This window comes from Neofelis nebulosa, chromosome 1 (genome assembly GCF_028018385.1).
Source record: "Neofelis nebulosa isolate mNeoNeb1 chromosome 1, mNeoNeb1.pri, whole genome shotgun sequence".
Taxonomy (NCBI): Eukaryota; Metazoa; Chordata; class Mammalia; order Carnivora; family Felidae; genus Neofelis; species Neofelis nebulosa.
Genome location: NC_080782.1, coordinates 152,347,842 through 152,371,186, shown reverse-complemented (window position 1 = coordinate 152,371,186; position 23,345 = coordinate 152,347,842). Strand labels below are relative to the sequence as shown.

The 23,345-nt window shown below is 52.0% G+C and overlaps 1 protein-coding gene across 1 annotated transcript; it reads left to right on the top strand.

The window, feature by feature from the left end:
• The first annotated feature begins 224 nt into the window (after positions 1–224).
• On the top strand, positions 225–1,825 carry LOC131517819 (mortality factor 4-like protein 1). The gene has a single exon (XM_058740461.1). The coding sequence runs from the start codon at positions 225–227 to the stop codon at positions 1,194–1,196; it is 972 nt and encodes a 323-aa protein (XP_058596444.1). The 3' UTR covers positions 1,197–1,825.
• Positions 1,826–23,345: the final 21,520 nt, after the last annotated feature.

The window sequence follows — 23,345 nt, the reverse complement described above, 5'->3', positions numbered from 1 at the left end:
CTGGCACATACCCCAAAGAATTGAAAGCAGAATTTTGACGAGATATTTGTGCATCCATATTCATAGCAGCATCATTCACAGTAGATAAAACATGGAAACAAGCCATGTGTCCATCAGTGGATGCATGGACTACCAAAGCATGTTCTATACATACAATGGAATATTGTTCTTCCTTAAAATAGAATGGAATATTAGTTTGCCTTAAAAAGGAAGGAAAGATATAAATGGCGCTGAAACAGGACCCAAAGCCCAAATTCCAGGAGGGTGAGCGAGTGCTGTGCTTTCATGGGCATCTTCTCTATAAAGCAAAGTGTGTAAAGGTTGCCATAAAGGACAAACAAGTGAAATACTTTATACGTTACAGTGGTTGGAATAAAAATTGGGACGAATGGGTTCCAGAAAGCAGAGTACTCAAGTACGTGGACACCAATCTGCAGAAACAGCGAGAACTTCAAAAAGACAATCAGGAGCAGTATGCAGAGGGGAAGATGAGAGGCGCTGCCCCAGGGAAGAAGACCGCCGGCCTGCAGCAGAAAAGTGTTGAAGTGAAAACCAAAAAGAACAAACAGAAAACACCTGGAAATGGAGATGGTGGCAGTACCAGCGAGACACCTCAGCCTCCTCGCAAGAAAAGGGCCCGAGTGGATCCTACCGTTGAGAATGAGGAAACATTCATGAACAGAGTTGAAGTGAAAGTAAAGATTCCTGAAGAATTAAAACTGTGGCTTGTTGATGATTGGGACTTAATTACCCGGCAAAAACAGCTGTTTTATCTTCCTGCCAAGAAGAACGTGGATTCCATTCTAGAGGATTATGCAAATTACAAGAAATCTCGAGGAAACACAGATAATAAGGAGTACGCTGTGAATGAGGTGGTGGCCGGCATAAAGGAGTACTTCAATGTGATGCTGGGGACTCAGCTGCTCTACAAATTTGAGAGGCCGCAGTACGCTGAGATTCTCGCAGACTACCTGGACGCGCCCATGTCCCAGGTGTACGGGGCGCCGCATCTACTGAGATTGTTTGTACGAATTGGAGCCATGTTGGCCTATACTCCTCTGGACGAGAAGAGTCTTGCATTGTTGCTGGATTATCTTCATGACTTCCTAAAATACCTGGCAAAGAATTCTGCAACCTTGTTTAGTGCCAGCGATTATGAAGTTGCCCCGCCTGAGTACCATCGGAAAGCTGTGTGAGGCGAGGCGCTGACGCTGTTTGGATTTCTGTAAACGCATTTTTGTTTAGTCCTCCTCTTGTACAAATGATGTACTTTGCAAATGTTAGTATATAACAGAATTGATGTTGATCTTAAACAGAGAAAATAAAAGGGGTTATAGCTCCTTTTTTCTTTTCTTTTTTTTTCATTTCAAAGTCGCTACCAGTGTATTCAGTGATGGACGACGAGAGACATACTGTAGAGTGTTTTATTGCCTAGTCGACCAAGCTCCTTTTGAATGCTGGTGGTTCTATCCCTTTGACACTCCGCACTTTTATAATATGTGTTAATGCTGTATGACAAACTGCTCTGATTCCTAGTGCCAAAGGTTCAATTCAGTGTATATACCTGAACACGCTCATCCGTCTGTGCTCCTTTTTTATGGTGCTTAAAGTAAAGAGCCCATCCTACAGGCCGTCCATGCTGTTCCTTAGGCATCGTCCCTTTGCTCCGATTGTTGAAGAATGGTGGCTTGTTTCATGGTTTTGTATTTGTGTCTAATGCACGTGTTAACATGATAGACGCAATGCGTTGTGTAGCTACAGTTTTCTGGAAAAGCCAATCTTTTAGGAATTGTTTTTCAGATCTTCAATAAATTTTTTCTTTAAATTTCAAAAAAAAATAAAAAATAAAAAGGAAGGAAATTCTGACACAAGGTACAACCTGGATGAATCTTGAGGACATTGTGCTATGTGAAATAAGCCAGTCACAAAAAGACAAACACTGTAGGATTCCACTTACATGAGGTCCCTAGAGTAGTCAAAATAGGCACAGAAAGTACAGTAGTGGTTGCCAAGGGCAAGGTAGGTATTATTTAATGAATATAGTCTTAATTTTGCAAGATGACAAGGGTTCTTGGTGGTAATGGTTACACAATAATGGGAATATAAGGAATGCCATTGAACTGTACACTTTAAAATGGTTAGGATGGTATATGTGTATTTTACCACAGTAACATAATTAGGATCAGCCCACGAAGTCTGTCCTTGGACCCACCGCTACAGCAGTGAATGCAGACAGGTAAACAAAGCCTCACACTAAAGACCCTTAGTCATACATCATGTCAGCTTTGACAACAGTTACAAGGCATACTTAAGGACCAAGCACAGTTTGAAGACACAGAGCAGCACCAGAACCAGACCCGGGTGTGGCAAAAATGTTGGAATTACCGGACAGGTAACATAAACTATGACTCATATGCTAAGGGCTCTGATGGATACAGTAGACAGCATGAGGAGCAGATGGGCCATGTGAGCAGAGAGATAGAAGTGCTAAGGGGGGTGGGGTTAAAGGGAAATGTTAGAAATCAACACACTGTCACAGAAATGAAGACCCCCTTTGCTGGACTCATCAGCAAAGTGGACATGGCCAAGGGGACAGTCATGAATCCTGAAGATATGTCCAAACCCTGACAGGCAAAGAGAAAAAAAGTGAAAAAATAACACAATGCCCCAGAACGGTGGGACAATCACAAGAGGTGTCACATACACATAGTGGGAATATCAGATGGAGAGGGAAAAGAGAAAGGAATAGAAGGAATATTTGAAGCCATAAGGAGTAATGACTAATGACTAATGGTAGACACCAAACCACAGATCCAGGAACCTTAGAGAACATCATCAAATAAGATATATGGAGAGACATATCATATTCAGTGCAGCAAAAAATTAGAGGAAATCTTGAAAGACATCAGAGGAAAAATCCTTGCCTATAGAGGAACAATGTTATCAGGCTTCTCATAAATCATGAGTTCAAGAAGAGACTGCAATGCGATTTTTAAAATGTTTTAAGTGGGGTGCTTGGGTGGTTCAGTTGGTTAAGCATGCAACTTCAGTTCAGGTCATTATCTGTTTCATAAGTTTGAGCCCCAAATCGGGCTCTGTGCACTGACTGGTGAGGCCTGCTTGGGATTCTCTCTCTCTCCTTCTCTCTCTGCCCCCCCCCCACTGTGATCTCTCTCCCTCTCTCTCTCTCTCTCAAAATAAATAAATATTTTATAAAATGAAATAAAATCTTAAAAAAAAGAATTAAAGACTGCTTCAGTCAAAAACAATATATTTTAAACAGTATTCACAATAGCCAACAATGATAGCCAGAAAGCAGTGAATAACATACTCAAAGTGCTGGGGGTGGAGGAAGGAAATACCAACCAAGAATTTTATGTCCAGCAAAATTATCTTTAAAAAAATGAAGGCATAATAAAAACATTCCCATATAAACAAGAGCTGAGAGAAGTTGGTGCTAGCAAATCTGCTTCCTAAGTTTTATTTAGGAAAATTCTTTGGGTTGAAAGCAAGGACAATGGATGGTAATTAGGATGCACATGAACAAATGAAGTTCTCTGGGACTGGTACTTATGCAGATCATTGTAAGAGACTGCATAATGTATATACCCTCTCTTTCATCCCCTTAACTTGTTTAAAAAGCTGTTGCATAAGGCTATATATATATATATATATATATATATATATATATCAAGTATACAAATGTATACAATCATACACACACACACCCACACACGTATTTGGGTATGTGTATACAAAGAAGCATAATATTTCTGATGATAATAGCACAGAGGCCATGGGTGGGTAAAGAAATCACATAGGAAGATGTGCACAATGAGGTAACTGAATGCTATTGTACGGTTGTACAGTGGCTACTGCTGAGGAAACAGCAGCATGGAGGGGAATTTCCAATATCATCACTCCCTAGTGTCTTTTTGTTCAACAGGTCTTTCCTCTGCTTATGTTTCCTCTTTCATTTTCCCCATAAGGGCAAGAAGAAACCCAGTGTCCCCTTGAAACAAACTTTGCCAAGCCTTATTCAACTGCACGAGGAGACTCCTCCCCCCAGATCCCAATAGCACTGCACTTATAGCATCCCCAGCATCCATATTCCCACTGTCACCCCCATCAACCCTGTCTAGGCTTTTCCTATCATGTCCCTAGAGTCCTTCCAGCCACCACCCTCTCTGCCTGATTCCAAAGCCACCGCACACTTAAGTATATGGTAAGGCAACAGCTCACACTTAATACCAAAATCCATATTCGTTTCCTATTGGTGCATAACAAATGATCAGAAACCTATCATTTTACCTAAAAACACATATTTATCATCTCACAGATCTGTAGGTCAGAATTCTAGAATGATATGGCTGGATTGTCTGCTCAGGGCATCACAAGGACTTTAAAACAAAATACATTACTAGAGGTAAAAAAAAAAGACATTTAAAAAGTGTAAAAGGATCAATTCATCATGAATTGTGTCGTGTATCATGAAGATGCAATAATTATAAAGATAGAAACATCTAACAACAGAGTCCCAAAATTCATGCTGCCAGAACTGACAGAATTGAATGGAGAAACAGACATTAAAAATAACAAGCTGAATATGTTAACAACTCACTTTCAGTAGTGGATAAAAAGCTAAGCTGAAGATCACCAATGATGAGCAAGCCTGGAACAACACCAGACCTCAAGAACCGTAGAACGCCTAACCAGGCAATAGCACACACATTCTCCAGAACTCATGGAATAGTCTCCAAAATAGACCATTTGCTAGGTCAAAAAATAAACCTCAAATAAATTTAAGGGACTGAAATTTAAGGGACATACAAATTATGTCCTCTCACCAAAATGGAATGAAATCTGAATAGAATAATAGAATAAAATCTGGGAAATTCACAAATATGAGTAAATTAAACAACATACTCCTCAGTAACCAGTGGGTCAAAGACAGTATCACAGGATAAGTTAGAAAATACTTGGAAATAGATTAAAATGAAAGCACAAGAGTGAGCGAGAGAGGCGAGAGAGGGAAGAGAGATCCCCCCCATCACATGTAAAAACATAAGACATGTATGGGGCACCCGGGGGCTCAGTTGGTTAGGTGTCCGACATCAGCTCAGTTCATGATCACATAGTCTGTGATTTCGAGCCCCTCATTGGGCTCTGTGCTGACAGCTCAGAGATTGGAGCCTGCTTCAGAATCTGTGTCTCCCTTTCTCTCTCCCCTCCCCTGGTTGTGCTGTCTCTCTCTCTCTCTCAAAAATAAACATTAAAAAACATAAGAGATCTAGCTCAAGCAGGTCTTAAAAGTATGTATAGCTTTAAATTCCTGCATGAAAAACAAGAGAGTTCTCAAATGAATACCTAACCTTCCACCTTAAGTAACAGAAAGAAGCAAAAACTAAACCCAAAGCAAACAAAAGGAAGGGGGTAATAGAGATGAGAGTGGATCAATGGCATACAAAATAAAATAGAGAAAACTGAAGTTCTTTGACAAGATCAACAGAACTGATAAACCTTTAGCTAGACAATGAAAAAAAGAAAGGCTTACATTAATAAAGTTAGTGATAATTACCAAAAAAAAAGTTAGTGAAGGAATATTTTTAACAACTGTTTGCCAACTACTGAGAAATTTATATGAAACGGGCAGGTTCTTAGAAAGGAACGAGCTATCTAAACTGACCTCAGTAGAAATAAAATGTCTGCATAGACCTATTCCAAGAGACTGAGTTAGTACTTTTAAGATGTGCCAGAAAGAAAAACCCCAGACCAGAGGCTTTCAAGGGTAAATTCTACCAAACACTTAAAGAAGAAGTAATACTCATTCACAAACTCATCCAAAGAGAAATAAGCAAGGGAAGGGAGAAATAGAAGGGAAGGGAGCCCTTCTCAGTTCAGTCCTGAAGGCTAGTATTTCCCAGACCCGACAAAGACACCACAAGAACAGAAAACTGCAAACCGCTATCTATTATGATGCAGAAACAAAAGTCCTCAATAAAATACTATCCAACTGAATCCAGTAACAAATTAAAAGCATCATACACCATGACCAAGTGGTATTTGTGCTAGGGATGTAAGGTTGGATTAACATGCAAAAACAATGTGATAAACTCTATTAATAGACTAAGGACAAAATCCACACGCTCATCTCAATAGATGCAAAAAAAAAAAAAAAAACACCTGACAAAAATCAATACCATTTCATGATAAAATGATCAACAGACTTGGAGTATCAGGGACTTCATGGACTTGATAAAGAGCATCTACAAAACCCCCACAGCTAACATCATACTTAACGGTGAAAGACTGGGTGTGTTTTCCATAAGATGAGGAACAAGACAAGGATGTCTGACCTCACCACTTCCATTCTAGTCAACATTGTTCTGGAGGCTCCAGCCAGAGAAATTAGATAAGAAACGAAAAGAAGACATCCAGATTGGAAAGTAAGAAGTCAAATTATCTCTATCTGCAGATGACATGATCTTGTGCATAGGAACTCCACTAAAAATGGTTAGAATTTATAATAGTTGCAGGATACAACATCAATATGCAGAAATGAATCAATTTCTGTACACTAGCAATGAACAATTTGAAAATGAAATTAACAAAACAGTTCCATTTACAATAATATCAAAAAGAATAAAATACTTAGGAATACATTAAACAAAAGACGTGGAAACTTTTTTAAACTTATTTTTAAATCTAAATTGCAGTTATTTAACTTACAGTGCAATATTGGTTTCAGGAGTAGAACTCAGTGATCCATCACTTACATACAATACCCAGTGCCTATCACAGCGTCCTCCTTAATGCCCATCACCCATCTAGCCCATCTCCCACCCACCTCACTCCATCAACCATCAGTTTGTTCTCTATAGCTAAGAGTCTCTTGTGGTTTGTTTCCCTCTCTTCTCTCTCCTTCCCTTCCCCTATGTTCATCTGTTTTGTTTCTTAAATTCCACATATGAGTGAAATCATATGGTATTTGTCTTTGTCTAATCGAGTTATTTCGTTTAGCATAATACATTCTGGCTCCATTCACATCATTGCAAATGGCAAGATTTTATTCTTTTCCATCGCCAAGTAGTATTATACCAAATCTTTTTTTTCAAGTTTATTTATTTATTTTGAGAGATTATAAGCAGGGGAGGGCCAGGAAGAGAGGGAGAGAGAGAATCCCAAGCATGCTCCTTGCTGTCAGCATAGAGCCCAACGTGGGGCTTGATCCCATGAACCATAAGATCATGACCTGAGCTGAAACCAAGACTCAGACGCTTAACTGACTGAGCCACCCAGGCACCCCCACATCTTCTTTATCCATTCATTAGTCATTGGACAGTGACTAATTGAGACCTAGGGACAAGGACATCTAGGACCAACTCGGGGGACAGGGACGTGTGGGACAGACCTGGAGCACAGGGACATCCAGGACAGACCTAGGGGACAAGGAAATATAGGAGATACCTGAGGACAGGGACATCTAGGACAGAACTGGGGCCCAGGGACATCCAGGATGGACCTACGGGACAGGGACATCCAAGACAGACCTGGAGACATGACAGGTAGGACAGACCTGGGGATAGGGACACCTAGGACACATGTGAAGGATAGGGACATCCAGAACAGACCTGGGGGATAGGGATATCTAGGACAGTCCTGAGGGACATGGAAAGATCTAAGACAGACCTGGGGGACAGGGATATCCAGGACAGATGTGGGGGACCTGACATGTAGGAGAGACCTGGGGACAGGGACATCTGGGTGAGACCTGGGGAACAGGGACAACCAGGGCTGACACTGGGGACAGGGACATCCAGGACAGACCTGGGGGACAGGGACATCTAGGACAGACCTAGGGACCTGACATATAGGACAGACCTGGGGACAGGGACATCCAGGACAGACCTGAGGAACATGGAGATCTAGGACAGACCTGGAGACAGGAACATACAGGACAGACCTGGGGGACAGGGACATCTGGGTGAGACCTGGGGGACAGGGCATCCAGGACAGGTCTGACTTCCACCAGGCAGCAGGAGGTCCAGCTGACATGCAGGAGACCCAGAGCCCCGGTCAGCCAGAAGCCTTGTCTGCACAGACTTGCATGTCCTGGCATCCAGCTGAGCCAGATCCACTCCGAGCAGCCTGGCCCCTACATCAGGTCTGGTGCTGAGGCCTTATGACAGCAGGAGCTGGACAAGAGTCCCCGGGTGGAGGGCTTGTGTGGCACCCCGTTTCCGGGCCAGGACCCAGGAGCCAGAAGCAGCTGGGGACACACAGGCCCTTTGAACTGGGTAATCAGGAGGCAGATTCCTGTGGTGCCAAGTGTCTGCTGGTGGGGGCTGGCCAGGCTCCCTGCTGGCAAAGTCACCTCCATCACGCCTGAGGGGTGGGACCTGGGCGCTGCAGAACACACTCCACAGCACGGTGTGATTGCAAAGGGACCTCTGCTTTGGGGGGCTGGCCGAGGGACCGAGAAGCCGTCCCACATGCCTGTAATCCTGTCGACTGTGCTCCACTTCACCCAAGGCACCTTCCAGCTGCTTGGGGAGCAGTTCGCCACCACTGTCCCCTGGGGGCCACACAGCCACGCTGTCCTGCCACCTTGGCTGGGGGCTCTGCTGGGCAGGGTCTTGCTTTCCTCCCTGGATCCCTGAAGGCAGTGGACTCCCCAAGTAAGGAGGGCAGCAGCATCCAAGGAATGTCCTCCCAATCCAGCCCCCACCCCAGCCAGGGTGCCCACGGTCAGCCCTGCCCCCAACCCCAGCCATGGTGCCCGACTGTGGGGGGCCTGTCACTGGCCAGGCCCCCTCCCCTCTGCCATTCCAGCAACACTGCCTGGTAGCTAAGACTGTCCCTGCTCCTCCTCAGGCCTGGTCCCACCTCTTGCCCAGCGCTCTGTGGTTATGTGCAGACACCAGTGGAAATGGCTGAGGCCCACTGAGCATTCACAGGTGTGCTCAGCATCCTCTTCACGGATGCTGATGACCTCAGTAACCTCAATACAATCATCAACATCCTCGTTTAAAGATAATGCCCCTTTCTGCAGAAACAACTCCTATTCCTGTGGCTTAACTGTCCCTGCCCACCTGCTCCTCACTCCCACATCCCCTCCTGTGCCCCCTGGACTGTCCCTGCCCACCTGCTTCTCACCCCCATGTCCCCTCCCGACCACACCCCAGTCTGTGTCCCTGCCCTGGAGACCCAGTCCACCCACATCTTGGGCCTTGCTCTGGTGCCCCCTACCCAAGTTTTGCCAGGGCCAGGCCACATCAGGAGAGCAGGAATAGGGGTCCTGGCCCTGACAGGATCCTAGGGTGTCAGCAGTAGGCCGTGGGGTCCTGAGTGCAGGGTCAGCCCAGGTATGGTCATCACTGCGCCTCATGCCTGAGCTGGGTCTGACCCGTGCCTGTCCCCTGCCTCCTGTTCAAAGCCCTCTCCCAGGCCCACGCCATCCCTCCAGCCCTGGGCAGCCTCCCTGTGATTTGTACCCCCTGAGCCACCAGTTCCCAGCCCTCTCCAGGAAGGCTCAGCCACAGTCAAAGCCCCAACCCCACCTTGAACTGCAGCTCCATGCTGACCTGGCACCAAGGTCCCCACCCCAGACCTAGGCCCTGCAGGCAGACAGATGAGACCTCCCTGTGGTTCACCCATGAGTCGAGGGTGGTCTGTCATGCAGCAAACGCTGAGTGCTACGCAGCTAGCCGGCAGTAGCAGGAGCTGGGGGGCTGGGGCGGACCACGGTGTGCCCTGGTTCTCTGCCCACACCACAACTGCTGTCTCTCCCAGAGCAGCCCTCTGCTGATGGCCTGAGAATCACCCCCCCAGCCACAGAGCCCGTGTCCCTGTGAGCCCAGCGTGGGGAGCAGAGCGTGTGCCCGGGGAGGCAGAGGGGCACCACAGGGGCCGGCCCAGCCTGCTGGAGGGTCTGCCTGGCCTGAGCACAGGGAACAGCTGGCTGGACCCTGAGGGTGCCCAGCTGCAGTCTGGAGGGGTCCTGGACATGGGCCTGCTCTGGGCCTCAGTTTCCCCAGCTGTAAAAGGCGGGGCTCATCAGATCTTCCCTGGGAGCACGGAGTACGTGGCCTGTTCTTCCAGACACGGCCTCCCCCTCCCACAGCTGGTTCCCATTAGACCAGGGCTGGCTCCCCCAACTTAGGGAGCTCCTCAGGCAAATAAGGAAATCTGATCTGACCATGGCTCATCCCACATTCCAGCCCTGGGAGCCCCAGAGCAACTCCTGCCTCCTCAGCCCCTATGGGACCTCACCCTCAAGCGGCTTCAGAAGGCAGACAGGGGTTCCTGGGAAGAGGACCTGGGAGGAGGCCCGTTCTATTGGGGGAACCATTTGCAGAGCCCCCCTTGTGTGGCCTAGCTCCCAGGCTGCTGGGGCCCTGACAGGGGCCAGCAGCTGCACGCCTTTGCAGGGCCAAACACCAGCCTGTCCCAGATCCCCGCATGGTGTGCGGAGGGGGAGAGTTCCAAGAATGGCACCAGGTCCCCACCAGCCCATCCCTGATCCCTGCATGATGGGGGCGAGGGGGGTGGTTCTGGGGATGGGACAAGGTCCCCACCAGCCCGTCCCTGATCCATGCATGACAAGAGGGTGGTTCTGGGGATGGGACAAGGTCCCCACCAGCCCGTCCCTGATCCATGCATGACAAGAGGGTGGTTCTGGGGATGGGACAAGGTCGCCACCATCCTGTCCTGGATCCCGGCATGGCAAGCAGGAGGGGATTTCTGAGGATGCCGCAAGGTCCCCAATCCTCACCCCTCAAGGACCCGCCCAGTAAGAAGGAAGGGCAGAAGCTGCCCCAGAACCCCCAGCAGCCCACCCTGCTTGTGAGCATGGGGCCAGCTGTGAGTGCTGGGACTCCACATGTCCACCTGCCCCAGCCTGTCTCCTCCCCCGACCTGGCCACCTGGCCTGTGTCTGTCCAGTCTCTTGACCAGGAGGGTTACTTGGCATCACACAGACAAAGGTTATAGGGACAGAGGACTGAGCAGGCAGGCGGTCCTGGGGGGCATGTGTGTGCATGTGCATGTTTGTGGGCTGTGTGTGTGTGTGAACTGCGTGTGTGCATGTGTGTGCATGTGTGTGAGCTGTGTGTGTGAGCTGCATGTGTGTGTGCATGTGTATGTGAACTGCATTGCGCATGTGTGAGCTGCATGTACGCATGTGTGTGAGCTGCATGTGTGCATCTGTGTGCTGCATGTGTGCATGTGTGTGTGAGCTGCATGTGTGTGTGCATGTGTGTGTGAACTGCATTGCGCATGTGTGAGCTGCATGTACGCATGTGTGTGAGCTGCATGTGTGCATCTGTGTGCTGCATGTGTACATGTGTGTGTGAGCTGCATGTGCGTGTGAGCTGCATGTGTGCATGTGTGTGTGAGCTGCATGTGCGCATGTGTGTGTGAGCTGCATGTGCGCATGTGTGTGAGCTGCATGTGTGTGTGCGTGTGTGTGTGAGCTGCATGTGTGTGCATGTGTGTGAGCTGCATGTGTGTGTACATGTGTGTGAGCTGCATGTGTGTGTGAGCTGCATGTGTGTGCATGTGTGTGAGCTGCATGTGTGTGTACATGTGTGTGAGCTGCATATGTGTGTGCATGTGTGTGAGCTGCCTGTGCACATGTGTGTGAGCTGTCTGTGCGCATGTGTGTGAGCTGCACGTGTGTGCATGTGTGTGAGCTGCCTGTGTGCATGTGTGTGTGTGCTACATGTGTGTGTGCATGTGTGTGTGAGCTGTGTGTGTGCTCTGCGTGGGTGAAGCAGCCATGTGTCTTCACTCTCTAGGACAGGAAATGAAGCCCGTGCACCCGGCCGGACGTGCTGCCTGCCCCGGTGGACCCAGCCTGGCTCCTGACTCTGGATCCTCTTGGTGGGGTCTGCTGGGCAAAGGGCTTGGGAGGGGATGCACACTCAGGGGCTTCTGGCCCTGGCGGGGGCCTGTTGGGGTGGCAATGCCTGGCTGGTGAGGAAGCTGGTGGCCAGAACAGATGCTGGAGACCCTCCTTATCTGGGTCCTTTGGCTCTCCCAAGACACCAGAGGCAGGAACTGGTGGGCCTGGGACCAGTGCCAGCCAGGCAGGGCTGGAAGAGCCACCCAGCACCAGCCAAGACCAACAGGGATCCCAGAGGCTGCTTGGGCTTTGCCCACCCCCCCTCCCGCCACCTCAGTTGGCCTCTGGGAGCAGCCAGGACCTGTTGAGCGGGACTGTCCTGCCCAGGTCTAGCCCAGCCCTGGAGTTCTGTGATTCCAGAATACCTGGAACCTGGCAGGCTTACCTCTCGACCCCCACCATCCTGGGATTCTGCCCACTCATCTCTCCCCAGGTGCCCACCCCTCTGTCCATTCCCTCTGTACTCTGGGCTTGTCCCCACCACTGCCAGGACCACAGCCCTCCACCCAGCAGCAGAGTCTGCAAGCCCCGGGAAGCCTCACTGCCTGTAGGACACCCAGCTCCAGGGCATTGCTGGAGCTGTTGCTGGAGCCGTTGCCGGAGCCGTTGCCCTTTGTCAATCACCCAGAGTGTGGTCTACACTGGACATGCAGGCAGGTTCTGGGGAACACACATGCACACACATACATGTGCAAATATGCAATCTCACACCAACAGTTGTGCACATGCAGACATATGCACACAAGACGCTCACACACACAGCTGCACACACAGGGCCATCACTTTCTCTGGACTTTGAGCCACAGCTGCCTCCACACCCATCCCCTTCTTGGTCTGCTGATGGTTGGCCCTGAGTCCAGTCACACAGGCTTCCTCTGTGCAATGTCCGGCCCTCAGGTGAACTCCTGTCCCCATAGAGAGAGCAAGACTGTCCCGCATGCATCACCCCACCCAACAAATGCCAGCCAAGCTTAATTGACACCTACGCACTCTCGCTCCAGTCTTCGGGAGCTCTGGGGGCCTGGGCCTGGGGTCAAGAAGCAGGAAAGGTAGGGCTCATCCCTTTGAGGGCAACCAGCCCAGGTCACACCACAGAAGCAGTTGAGATGGGATCTGAGCCCAGGGGAGTGGGTGTCAAAGCTGGGCCTTCACACTTGCGTGCACACAAGTTCACCATCAAGTGCTGCATCTCTGGAGTTAGGACTGCCTCATGGCCCCAGATACTCCTGATTGGGTGGCCCATGGATGAGGGTGTGGAGCAGGAGCCCAGGTCCAGCCTCTCAGGAAAGGACTGGCTGCAAGGAGCTGGGTGGAGGTCAGGAGGAGGAGGGTCCAGCACTCTGCGTTAGTGGGGACACCACGCAGGATGCACACATCCTGCACATGGGGGACTGAGGCCTGAGCAGGGATGGTAAATGAGAAGTAAACCTGAGCAGGGCCCCTTGGTGGGGAATAGGAGTGGAGGTGAGGCCAAGCCACCAGGGGTGGTTGAAATGCATGGGCAGGACCAGCTGGGTGGAGCTGGAGCCCAGGGACACACCCAGGCAGGTGGACCTTTGGGGGGAGGGTACAGTCTCACCAACAAACAATGCAGGGATGACTGCATAGACCCTTTCCTCAATTTAACTCCCTAAACACACCAGAATGAATCAGACACAAAACCATGAAGCTCTTAGAGTAAAACGCAGGGGCAAATCTTTATGACCTGGAATCTGTCATGGATTCTTGGATATGACACCAAAATCACAAGCCATACAAGAAAAATACCCCAGTTGGACTTCATGCTGACCCCAAAGTCAGTCTAGGAGCTGGAGAAGAGACAGACAGGGCCGAGGCAGACGGCCATTGGAGTCACCCTGGGCTGTTGGCTTCCCCTGATGCATGCCAGGCTGCTGCCTGATGGTGGGGCCCAGGACTTGGCAGGACCTGTGTGCAGGTCAGTGTCCTAGGCCACCCCTGGCCTGCCCAGCCCCATCCCCCACCCCAGGTGTGCCCCATCCATCAGCCTGGGTGTGCCCCACCCCCACCCCAGGTGTGCCCCATCCATCAGCCTGGGTGTGCCCACCCCCACCCCAGAGGTGCCCCATCCATCAGCCTAGGTGTGCCCCAACCCCACCCCAGGTGTGCCCCACCCCCACCCCAGGTGTGCCCCATCCATCAGCCTGGGTGTGCCCACCCCCACCCCAGAGGTGCCCCATCCATCAGCCTAGGTGTGCCCCACCCCCCACCCCAGGGGTGCCCCATTCCCCACCCAGGTGTGCCCCACCCCCACTCCAGGCCCATGTAAGGTCAATGATGCCATCTCAGTGCCTCTGGCCACCCCTCAAGCCTCAGCACATGAAGCCCCCTCCAGTCCCAGGCCCGTACACAATGCAGTATTCTCTTTTGTCTTCCTTGACCCCTCCCCCACACCCCTGTCCCTCACTGTGCCCTCCAGACCCATAGGAGAGTCCTAGGCACAGAGCTGTGACAGGAAGCCACTCCCTGGCTGTGGGTCACATGGAGCAAGGAGAACTCTGTTTTCGGAATGGGGGGGTTGGGTCTCAGTAGCCACGTGCTCTTCTGGAGAAGGACTCACATGTGCACAGGTTTCAGGGTCAGCAGCCTAAAATGTGGAGCTCTGGGGTGGCTGGGGTTCTGGTCGCAGACTGCTCTGGGGCCCAGGAATCTGTGTCTGTACCTCACAGCCCAGGTGAGGCAGGAGCCCTCAGAGTTGGGGGTGTTACTTTGGTCTGGGGGGACCTCCTCCCTCTGCACCCCCACGCCCCCTGCTGACCTGGTGGTGCAGATGAGGCTCTTGAATGGAGGGTGCCCAGAGGACCATCCCTCATCCGGAGACACACACGGGAGCCCTCCTGGACCAGGCAGACCCTCTGTGGGGAGCCCTCGGGGCACAGGTGTTTGCTGGGAAAATCTTTTGCAAAAGGAGTTGTCTCTGCTTTTAAATCAGTACTTTCCACTTACTTTCTGTATTCAGAGGCCATTATATACCTTTGAGGGTCTCAAGCATCCTGGCAGGTCCTGGGAAAAGTTGTAGGTCCCCTCACTGTGGGGCAGGGTCTGACCTGTCAAGTCCTGCTGGGATATGATGTACCTCTGACATCCAAGGAGCTTTGCAAGTGGGCTGGGAAACACATTCGGATGCAGACACAGGCTTGTACACGTGGATCCGAAAGCACTGCATATGTGGGTCCATGCACACAGAGAGATGCATGTAGATGCATGTACAGAGACGTACATATGCCCATGCACACATAGGTAGACAGGCATGCACATGTAAGTAAGTCTACACACACACATCCATGCACACACAGAGACACACACCTGTACACACAGATATCCACACGCTTCTGGGGGGTCTCTTTCCTCCTTCCTGAGCTGGACTGGGCTGGGCTGGGAGAAGAGCACTAGGAACCTGCCCTCAGGAAGCCCACACTCTGGATGCTAAGACGGAATTACCCCCGAGAAGGGCTTGAGGAGACCACCTCCCCAGATGCTCGACCTCCTGAGGCTGCTCCAACTCCCTTCCCAGGTGCTCCACCTGCCTCCCTAGGTGCTCCACCTCCCTCCCAAAGTGCTCCACCTCCCTCCTCAGATCCTCCACCTGCCAACCCAGGTGCTCCACCTCCCTCCCCAGGTGCTTCACCTCCCTCCCTAGATCCTCCACCTGCCACCCTAGGTGCTCCACCTCCATTCCCAGGTGCTCCACTTCCCTCCCCTGATGCTCCACCTCCTTCCCCAGGTGCTGCACCTGCCTCCCCAGGTGATCCACCTCCTGAGCCTGCTCCACCTCCCTCCCCGGATGCCCAACCTCCCTCCCCAGGTGCCCCACCTCCCTCCCTGGGTGCTCCACCTCCCTCCCCAGGTCCTCCACCTCCCTCCCCGGGTGCTCCACCTGAGGCTGCTCCACCTTCCTCCCCGAGTGCTCCACCTCCCTCTCTGGGTGCCCCACCTCCCTCCCTGGGTGCTCCACCTCCCTCCCCAGGTGCTTCATCTCCCTCCCCAGGTGCTCCACCTCTCTCCCTGGGTGCTCCACCTGAGGCTGCTCCACCTCCCTCCCCAGGTGCTCCACCTCCCCAGGTACCCCCCTCCCCAGGCAGCCAGCGTGGACCTACGTGAACCTGAGGCAGACTGTCCAGCTTCACTCATTAAATACTTTTGCATAAAGTCCTGGAGCATATGGGTTTGCATTCCATTTGTTGGGTGGGGAAGACAGGATGTAGACAAACAGATGATGTGAGTTCCGTAAAGATTCTGGGAGGATCCTGATCGCATGATGACAGGAACCTGCCCCAGGAGCATCCTGGTCACCGGGTGGGGTTCTCACCCCAGTCGGTGCCTCTCTTCCTCTTCAGCTTCTCCTGGCTGCCAGTGGCATCTGTGGGTCAGGCACTTGTACTTGCCCTGGTCTGAGGCCCCAGCTGTGGTTGCCCTCCTGCAGTGTGAGTGCAGGGGCCGGCCTGACCAGAACAACACACCCACTCACAAGAGCTTCCCCTCACTGAACAGATGGCCAAGCTGGAAAGCACCCGGAGAGGCCAGGAAATGCCTGTGATCACATGTCCACACAGCTGTGACAGTGTCTGGGCTGCCAATCCTTCTTCCATCCCAGCAAAGGGACGAGATGGAGACACAAGGGGGTGTCCAAACATCAGCCCCCCACCCCTTCTCAACATATGCTCTTTGATCTCCCAGCCATATTTGGCCCCCCAAACAACAGCTCCCACTGGCCCAGTGATGGCCCTTGTAAATGCCAAAGTCACAGCATCCACCTGGGGCATGAGAGACACCAGGCACAGGCTGTGTGAGCCATAGAGGCCTCAGGAGGGAAGCCTGTTCTGTCACCCAGAGCACCGCTGTGGGACAGGGCTTGCCCTGTGCCACTCATAAATGTGGCTCAGAGGGGGTCCTACTGGTGGCTTCTGTCCTTCACATGGTGATGCTGTGAAAAGATGCCAGACGGGAGCCTGGCACCTGCCCACCTCGGAAATGAGGGGTGACCACACATCCTTCTGTCCAGGCACATAGTGAGGGACTTAGGAGCACTGCTGTTGTTTATATTATCGTCATTGGTTTTCTCTCAGCCTTTCTTCCTGCTGTCTGATGTTGCTCTCCTTTTCTCCAATTTTCTGTCTTATAGTTAATTTTCAGAGATATCTCACGCATTCTTTACAGGCTGTTTGAAAAACTTGGGACAAGGTGCACTGAGTGCTGTGTGTTCATGCCTGTCTGCATGTTTCTGTGCGTATGCGTGTTTCTGAACCATCTGCAGGCCACCTCATGTCTGTGTGTTTCCAGGTGTCCGCACCTTTCCGTGGGATGCACAGGCCTCTGTGTGCACGCGCACACACATGAATAAATAACTTCATAAGTACATCTGGGTCGGTGGGAGATGGAGAAGTCCCAGGCAACTCTCTCACATTGGTTTTAATGGGTTGGCCCGTGTCCCAGGAGCCCATGTGACGGAAGGCCATGCTTGCATGGAGTGGCCACCAGAGGACATTGGGACACAACACTTTCTCCGGCCCAGTTCCATGGGCAGGGGTCTGTGTGGCAAAATGCCGAATACACAGACACATCGCACATTACAAATGCACCTAACATCATAGTAAGACAGAACAGTGGCCTGCAACCCATGGCAGGCATTGGTAGCCCAGTGCATGCATGGCTCCTGGCATGTGGATATCTAGATTCACACTTGCCATGTCTGCAAGCCACAGTTTTGCCTGAAAACAACCTCCCTTTCCTGATGTAGGTGAAAAAGCAACTAGAGAAGAAAACTACTTTCCAACATGAATTCCCCCTTCCTCCTTCTCACAAGGAATGTCGACTGTCGTAGTCTTGGGAATGTCACCCCACCCTCAGGGCCCCCGGGCAGAACGTGTCTGCACAGGAACTGCTAAAGTGGCTCTTCAGTTATCCCTTGAAGAAATCACTGCAATTGAATTGTCCACACATCAATACAATAAAAATGAACAACCCAGAGAAATGTGGGTTTCAAGTCAGTCTGTGTAATAAGACACTTACTACTGTGTTTAAACTGTAACCTTTACCCAGATGTGCAGAAAGAGGCTGATTCACCAGCAAGTCCCGCTACAATGTTCCTCATTGGTCACAGCGAATTAAGTATTTTGGCTCTTAAACTTCCCTTGCAATATCAAGACACATTTTAATTAAACTCATCCAGAAGCTCCAGAGGACAGGAAGCTTGTGTTGCAAAGCTCTGCACAGCTGCTCTCATTGTTAATTACAGATGCTACAAGCCAGCTGGGAGAATCCAGTACAGGCAGGCACCCCGGACGGACCCACCTCTAATCTACCCAGACACTGGGCTCCAACACGTGTGGGTCACAGAAGCACCAGGCCGGTGCCAGGACAGCAGCCCGCAGTGCCACCTGCCCTGTCCCCACCTCAAAGAGGGACTCAAACAGCCATGTGTAAAAGTCTGTTTCTCCCACCAACTCTTCAGCTTATTCACGTCCCTCCAGAGATGGGACAGGTGCACATTTCCACGCCTGTTTGGAGTCACGCCTCAGCCTCCCAAGGTTCTTTTGCCCCAGTTCCTGGCCTGCTCTGCCTCCAAAACACCATTTAGGTTCCCTGACCTTTATTCCAGTTTTCAGTGTTTGGTACACATGCTTTTATTTTAAGACAGATATACTGTTAATTAGCTGGTTGGCACATTCATTTATTACCTGGGATCCTCATTATTTGCAGATTCTGTATTTGTTAATTTTTCTGCTTTTTCATTCAGATTTCCTTCAATGTCTGGCAACTTGCTTGGCCCCTTTCAGTGAAGACCTAGAAACAAGAGTGGAGTCGGGGAGAAGTGCCCGCCCCCTGGGCAGATGGCTCTGTGCACAGGGCCTGCCCCTCTGTGTCACTCCGTGTTTTGGCTCTCACCCTGCAGTCCTGGGTGGCCTCAGCAGGTGACTCTCCCTCTGGCCTCAGCTTCCCTCCCTTCTGTCAGGGGATGGGGATTGAACCAGGGGTCTCTCCTCTTTCTAAAACTTCTGTAGCCCTTCTCTCCTTCAGCTCTGTGCAGACATCAGCCCCCCTGTCCTCAGAGGGAAGCTGGTCCTGAGCCTGCCTGTGGCTGTGACAGAGCACCGTGTTTCCTGCTTTGGGGAAGAACCAGCAGCCCTCGGGGAGGATGGGGCTGAGACCGGAGGCCATGCGGGTCCTGCACCCCCCAGAGCAGGCCTGAGGAGAGGGCCCCCATCTGGAGGACTGCTGTGGCTGCCACATTCTCCATCTTCCTCCCATCCTCAGCAGGATGTCCAGGCCTGGCCACCGGAGTGACATGCTGCCCTCGTGGGTTCACAGAGAAATCCTGGGAGACAATGCTGGCCATGATGGACTCCCGCCGGCCACAGAGAGTGAGGGGTTGCAGCTCCTGTCCTTCCAGAAGGGATTCTCTGGGGGGGTTCCTTGGGGCCGTGGGTACCTAGACAAGTCAGAGGGACGTGTCACATGTCTGGCCTGGTGTCCCCAGCCCTCTCCACCTTTCCAGAGCTTACCTGGGTGACGGTCACGTGCGGGCCCTGGGCTGAACCTGGGAGTGGCCTGGTGAGTACAAAGTCCCTGTACTGTGGAGGGAGAACACAGGAAGCTAGTGTGGGTCTTGCTGCCAAGGACACGTGCACCCTTGTTTGACAATCCGGGTGAAGGATCCAGCCACTGGGAAGGCACTTTGGCTGATGCATTGGGACCCTGCTTCCACTAGATGTCCTTGGGTCCAAGAGTTGGGCATTGGATGGGGCACAGATTGCTGGCCTGCCACTGGCACTGGCCACCTGGCCTGTGGCTCACACTGGTGAGTGGTCTGGAGGGTGCAATGCCACCCGCAGATTCAGGCATAAGGGTGCTCAGAGGACGGCCAGGGTGCCACCAGGGGCCAGACCAGCTGCTCGCCCACAGGAGGAACCAGAGCCAATGAGCATCTACACCACATGCCAGGCCTGGCTCCAGGGAAGCATGGGGGGTGACAAAACTGAAGTCCTGCCAACTTCTATCTCCCGAACTGACACCAGTGTACTCCATGGGTAGGGCACACTACCCAGACACGCCCACACATGTATATACTCTGATGCACACCTCCAAGCCTTCACACACCCATGCACACACTCACATACACCCCCACACCCTAAACCTTCACATACCTGTGTACACACTCATCCACATACATACCCCACACCCTCAATTCCTCACACACCCATGCACTCACATACACACCCACACACCCAAACCTTCACATACTCGTGCACACATATATATACACCCCACACCCTCAACCCCTCCCACACCCATGCATACCCACACACATGCCCCATACCCCAAACCTTCACACACACGTGCACAAACTCACACTCACATACCCCCACACGCCCGAAGTCACACACATCCAAACCTACAGACACCCAAATCTACACATGGAGTCATAAATCCATGCACATGTACACACACACACCCAAGCTCTCATATACAACTGTGCACACACACATACACACCCAAACCCACACACGCACACATGAAAACACACACTCTCATAGACCCAAACCCATGCATACACACCCATACTCACTTATTCATGTGCCCAAATTCATGCACACACACATATACAAACACACACACACACACACACACACACACACACACATGCAATGCACACACACCACGTGCCCTGTGAGGTGTCTCCACCCAGGACCAGGAACACTGCCAGCAATGCACTGAGAGAGCCTGGTGAGCTACAGGGCAGTACCCTCTCCCACAGTCCCTGAGTCAGGTTCGCCCTCCCCTTCCCACCCATGCTGCTGTCCCACTGCACCCACACAGCACCAAGCATGTGTCCCCTGACCAAACCCAGCTCTGGAGTCAGGAGGGAAAGAGGCCAGTCCTGGGCAGGGCTCCTGGTATGTCTCCTGTGCAAACACTGGTGACCACGGCCCAAGGAGCAGAGTTTAGGGACAGAGGAGGCCATAGGTCTGGTTAGAAGGTGGGACCCTCTGTGAGGAGCTGGAAGCCTGCAGTGGTGAGCTGGTGCCCACCTGGGCATAGCCTGTGTGCAGATGTGCTTGTGTGGAGGGCTCCACAGTGTTGGCGCACCTCTTTCACCTCCGTTTCTGTGTCCAGACCACCCCTTGGGACTTGACCCTGTCTTCCTGCTGAGGCTTGCAGCCTGGAGGGTGTAGGGAAGATCTCCCTCCTGAAGACAGTTCAGCACCCACCCATTTCCCACCTTCCACACGTGCAGTGTTCCAGCTGCCAGGAGACTCCCACACTCCATCCCCTGTCTGTCCTCCTGGATGCCCTCTGTCCACCCAGGTCCAAATCCCTGCTGTCTGCCCACTTCTCGGGGCCTCGCCACAATGCCCCTTCTGCTATTGGCTCAGTCCTGCACCTTCCCAGGGCTCTGGAGGGTAGGGTCCAGGTGTGCCACTCACAGAGGTCTGTGCTCCACAAATGAACAAGCGAATCACTTCCTCCAGCACAGAACTTATCCTGACCCTTTCAGCCCCATGCAGACAGCAAGCAGGGCTGTGTCAGCATGGGCCTCATTCTGCCTCTCACTTTTATCGGACTCAGAACATAAGGAAAGAATCAAGCTTTGAAGGAGGTATCATTTCCAAAGCTAAGCAAAGATTTTTGTTTTGGAAACTTCTCCTTTGAAAATCACGGAAAGCCAGTGCTGACAGGCACGCTCTCCTCTGAATCTAGAGTGATTTGTTTATTCAGGCCGCACGCTCTCTGGGATGGCATCTGGAGATAGACGTCTGCTTTTGGTGAGAGTGTGTGACTTCGGTGGTGCCTGGCATGCAGCAATGTCAGCCTCGCGAGCGCCAGCCGCCTTTCTAAAACAGGAGGCTGGTCGGGGGCGGGCGCCCAGGGTGGAGCCCTTCCACGGAGACCAGGGACTGTGCTTGTCTCCTCACAGTCCTCTTCTCTACAGGAGGGGGATGCAGGCACACCCACCCCTCCTCCCCCCAGATCCCCCTCTAACCTTCTGACTTTCTGCCTCCTGCCCCCACCCCAGGAGACACTCCTGGGCTTGGAGGTGCACGCAAACTGGGGTTTCAAGGGTTAGGACAGTAAAGGTGCACCTGGGGGGCTCAGTCAGTTAAGGGTCAGACTTGGGCTCAGGTAGTGATCTCAGAGTTCGTGGGTTTGAACCCCACGTCTGGCTCTGTGCTGACAGCTCAGAGCCTGGAACCTGCTTCAGATTCTGTGTCTCCTTCTCTCTGCCCCTTTCCCACCCCTGCTCACTCTCTGTCTCCCTCTCTCTCAAAAACAAACAAACAGACAAACATTAAAAAAAAAGATTTAGGGAAGTAAAAAGCAGCTTCTCCAGAGGCACAGCCCTCAGGAGCCAGGCCTCATGCAGCCACAGCCCTAAGCAGGGTTTGGCACCAACTGTGTGCCGCCCACTTTAACCTGGGCAGTTCCCTGTAGGGTGGCAGAGGAATCCAGCTGCAGTGGGTTTTCCTGATGTACTCACACACTGATCGGGACTTCCAGTGTCCCCTGTGGGCCTGCCTGGGCCTCACCCCAGACACTGACGTGCCATAGCCACCTGTCCTGCCTCGCTGTCTCCCACCTGCTCTTTTTAAAATTTTTTAAAAAAACATTTATTCATTTTTGAGAGACAGAGAGAGACAGAGCATGAGCAGGGGAGGGGCAGAGAGAGAGAGAGGGAGACACAGAATCTGAAGCAGGTTCCAGGCTCAGAGCTGTCAGCACAGAGCTGACGCAGGGCTTGAACTCACGAACTGCTAGATCGTGACCTGAGCTGAAGTCAGATGCTCAACCGACTGAGCCACCCAGGCGCCCCTATCTCCTGCCTGTTCTTGCCCACAGAGAACCCAGGCAGTGGGCAAGCCCAGAGGCTGGGGTGCTCAGGACTTGGTCTCCATCAGACACTGCAGCCTGCAGTAGCGGGTGCCTGCCTCTCTCGCCCATGCATCTACAGGGCTGAGGGACCCTGTGACGCAGAGCAAGCTCCAGAGAGGCCTGGCCCCTCAGGCCTCTGTCTCTTCCCACCCCCACTCCCCACTGCACTGCTGTGCCCACAAACAGTGATGTCCCCTCTTGGACCCCACTCACTCTTGGGCCCACCATGACTTCCCATCTGTCCGGGCTTCATTGCTATAAACACCATGCACCACAACAGAAACCACCCCATTGAAAACGTGCCAGACACGTGGAACACATTGGCAGGTTTCCATGGATGGGACCGGTGTCCACCGGCCCATCGCCGTGAGCCCCCAGCCGCACCTCCCTGGCCTGCTGCAGGTCCTGGTCTGCCTGTCAGCCTGTGGTCAGCCTGCCCGGAGTGACAGGAGGGAGTTCCTGCTGAGCTGATGGAGGCACCGGGACCCCTCACCCGCCAGGCCGCTGCCCCCACAGTGGGCTCCATTGTGCTCTTGCTGTCTCTTCGGCCATG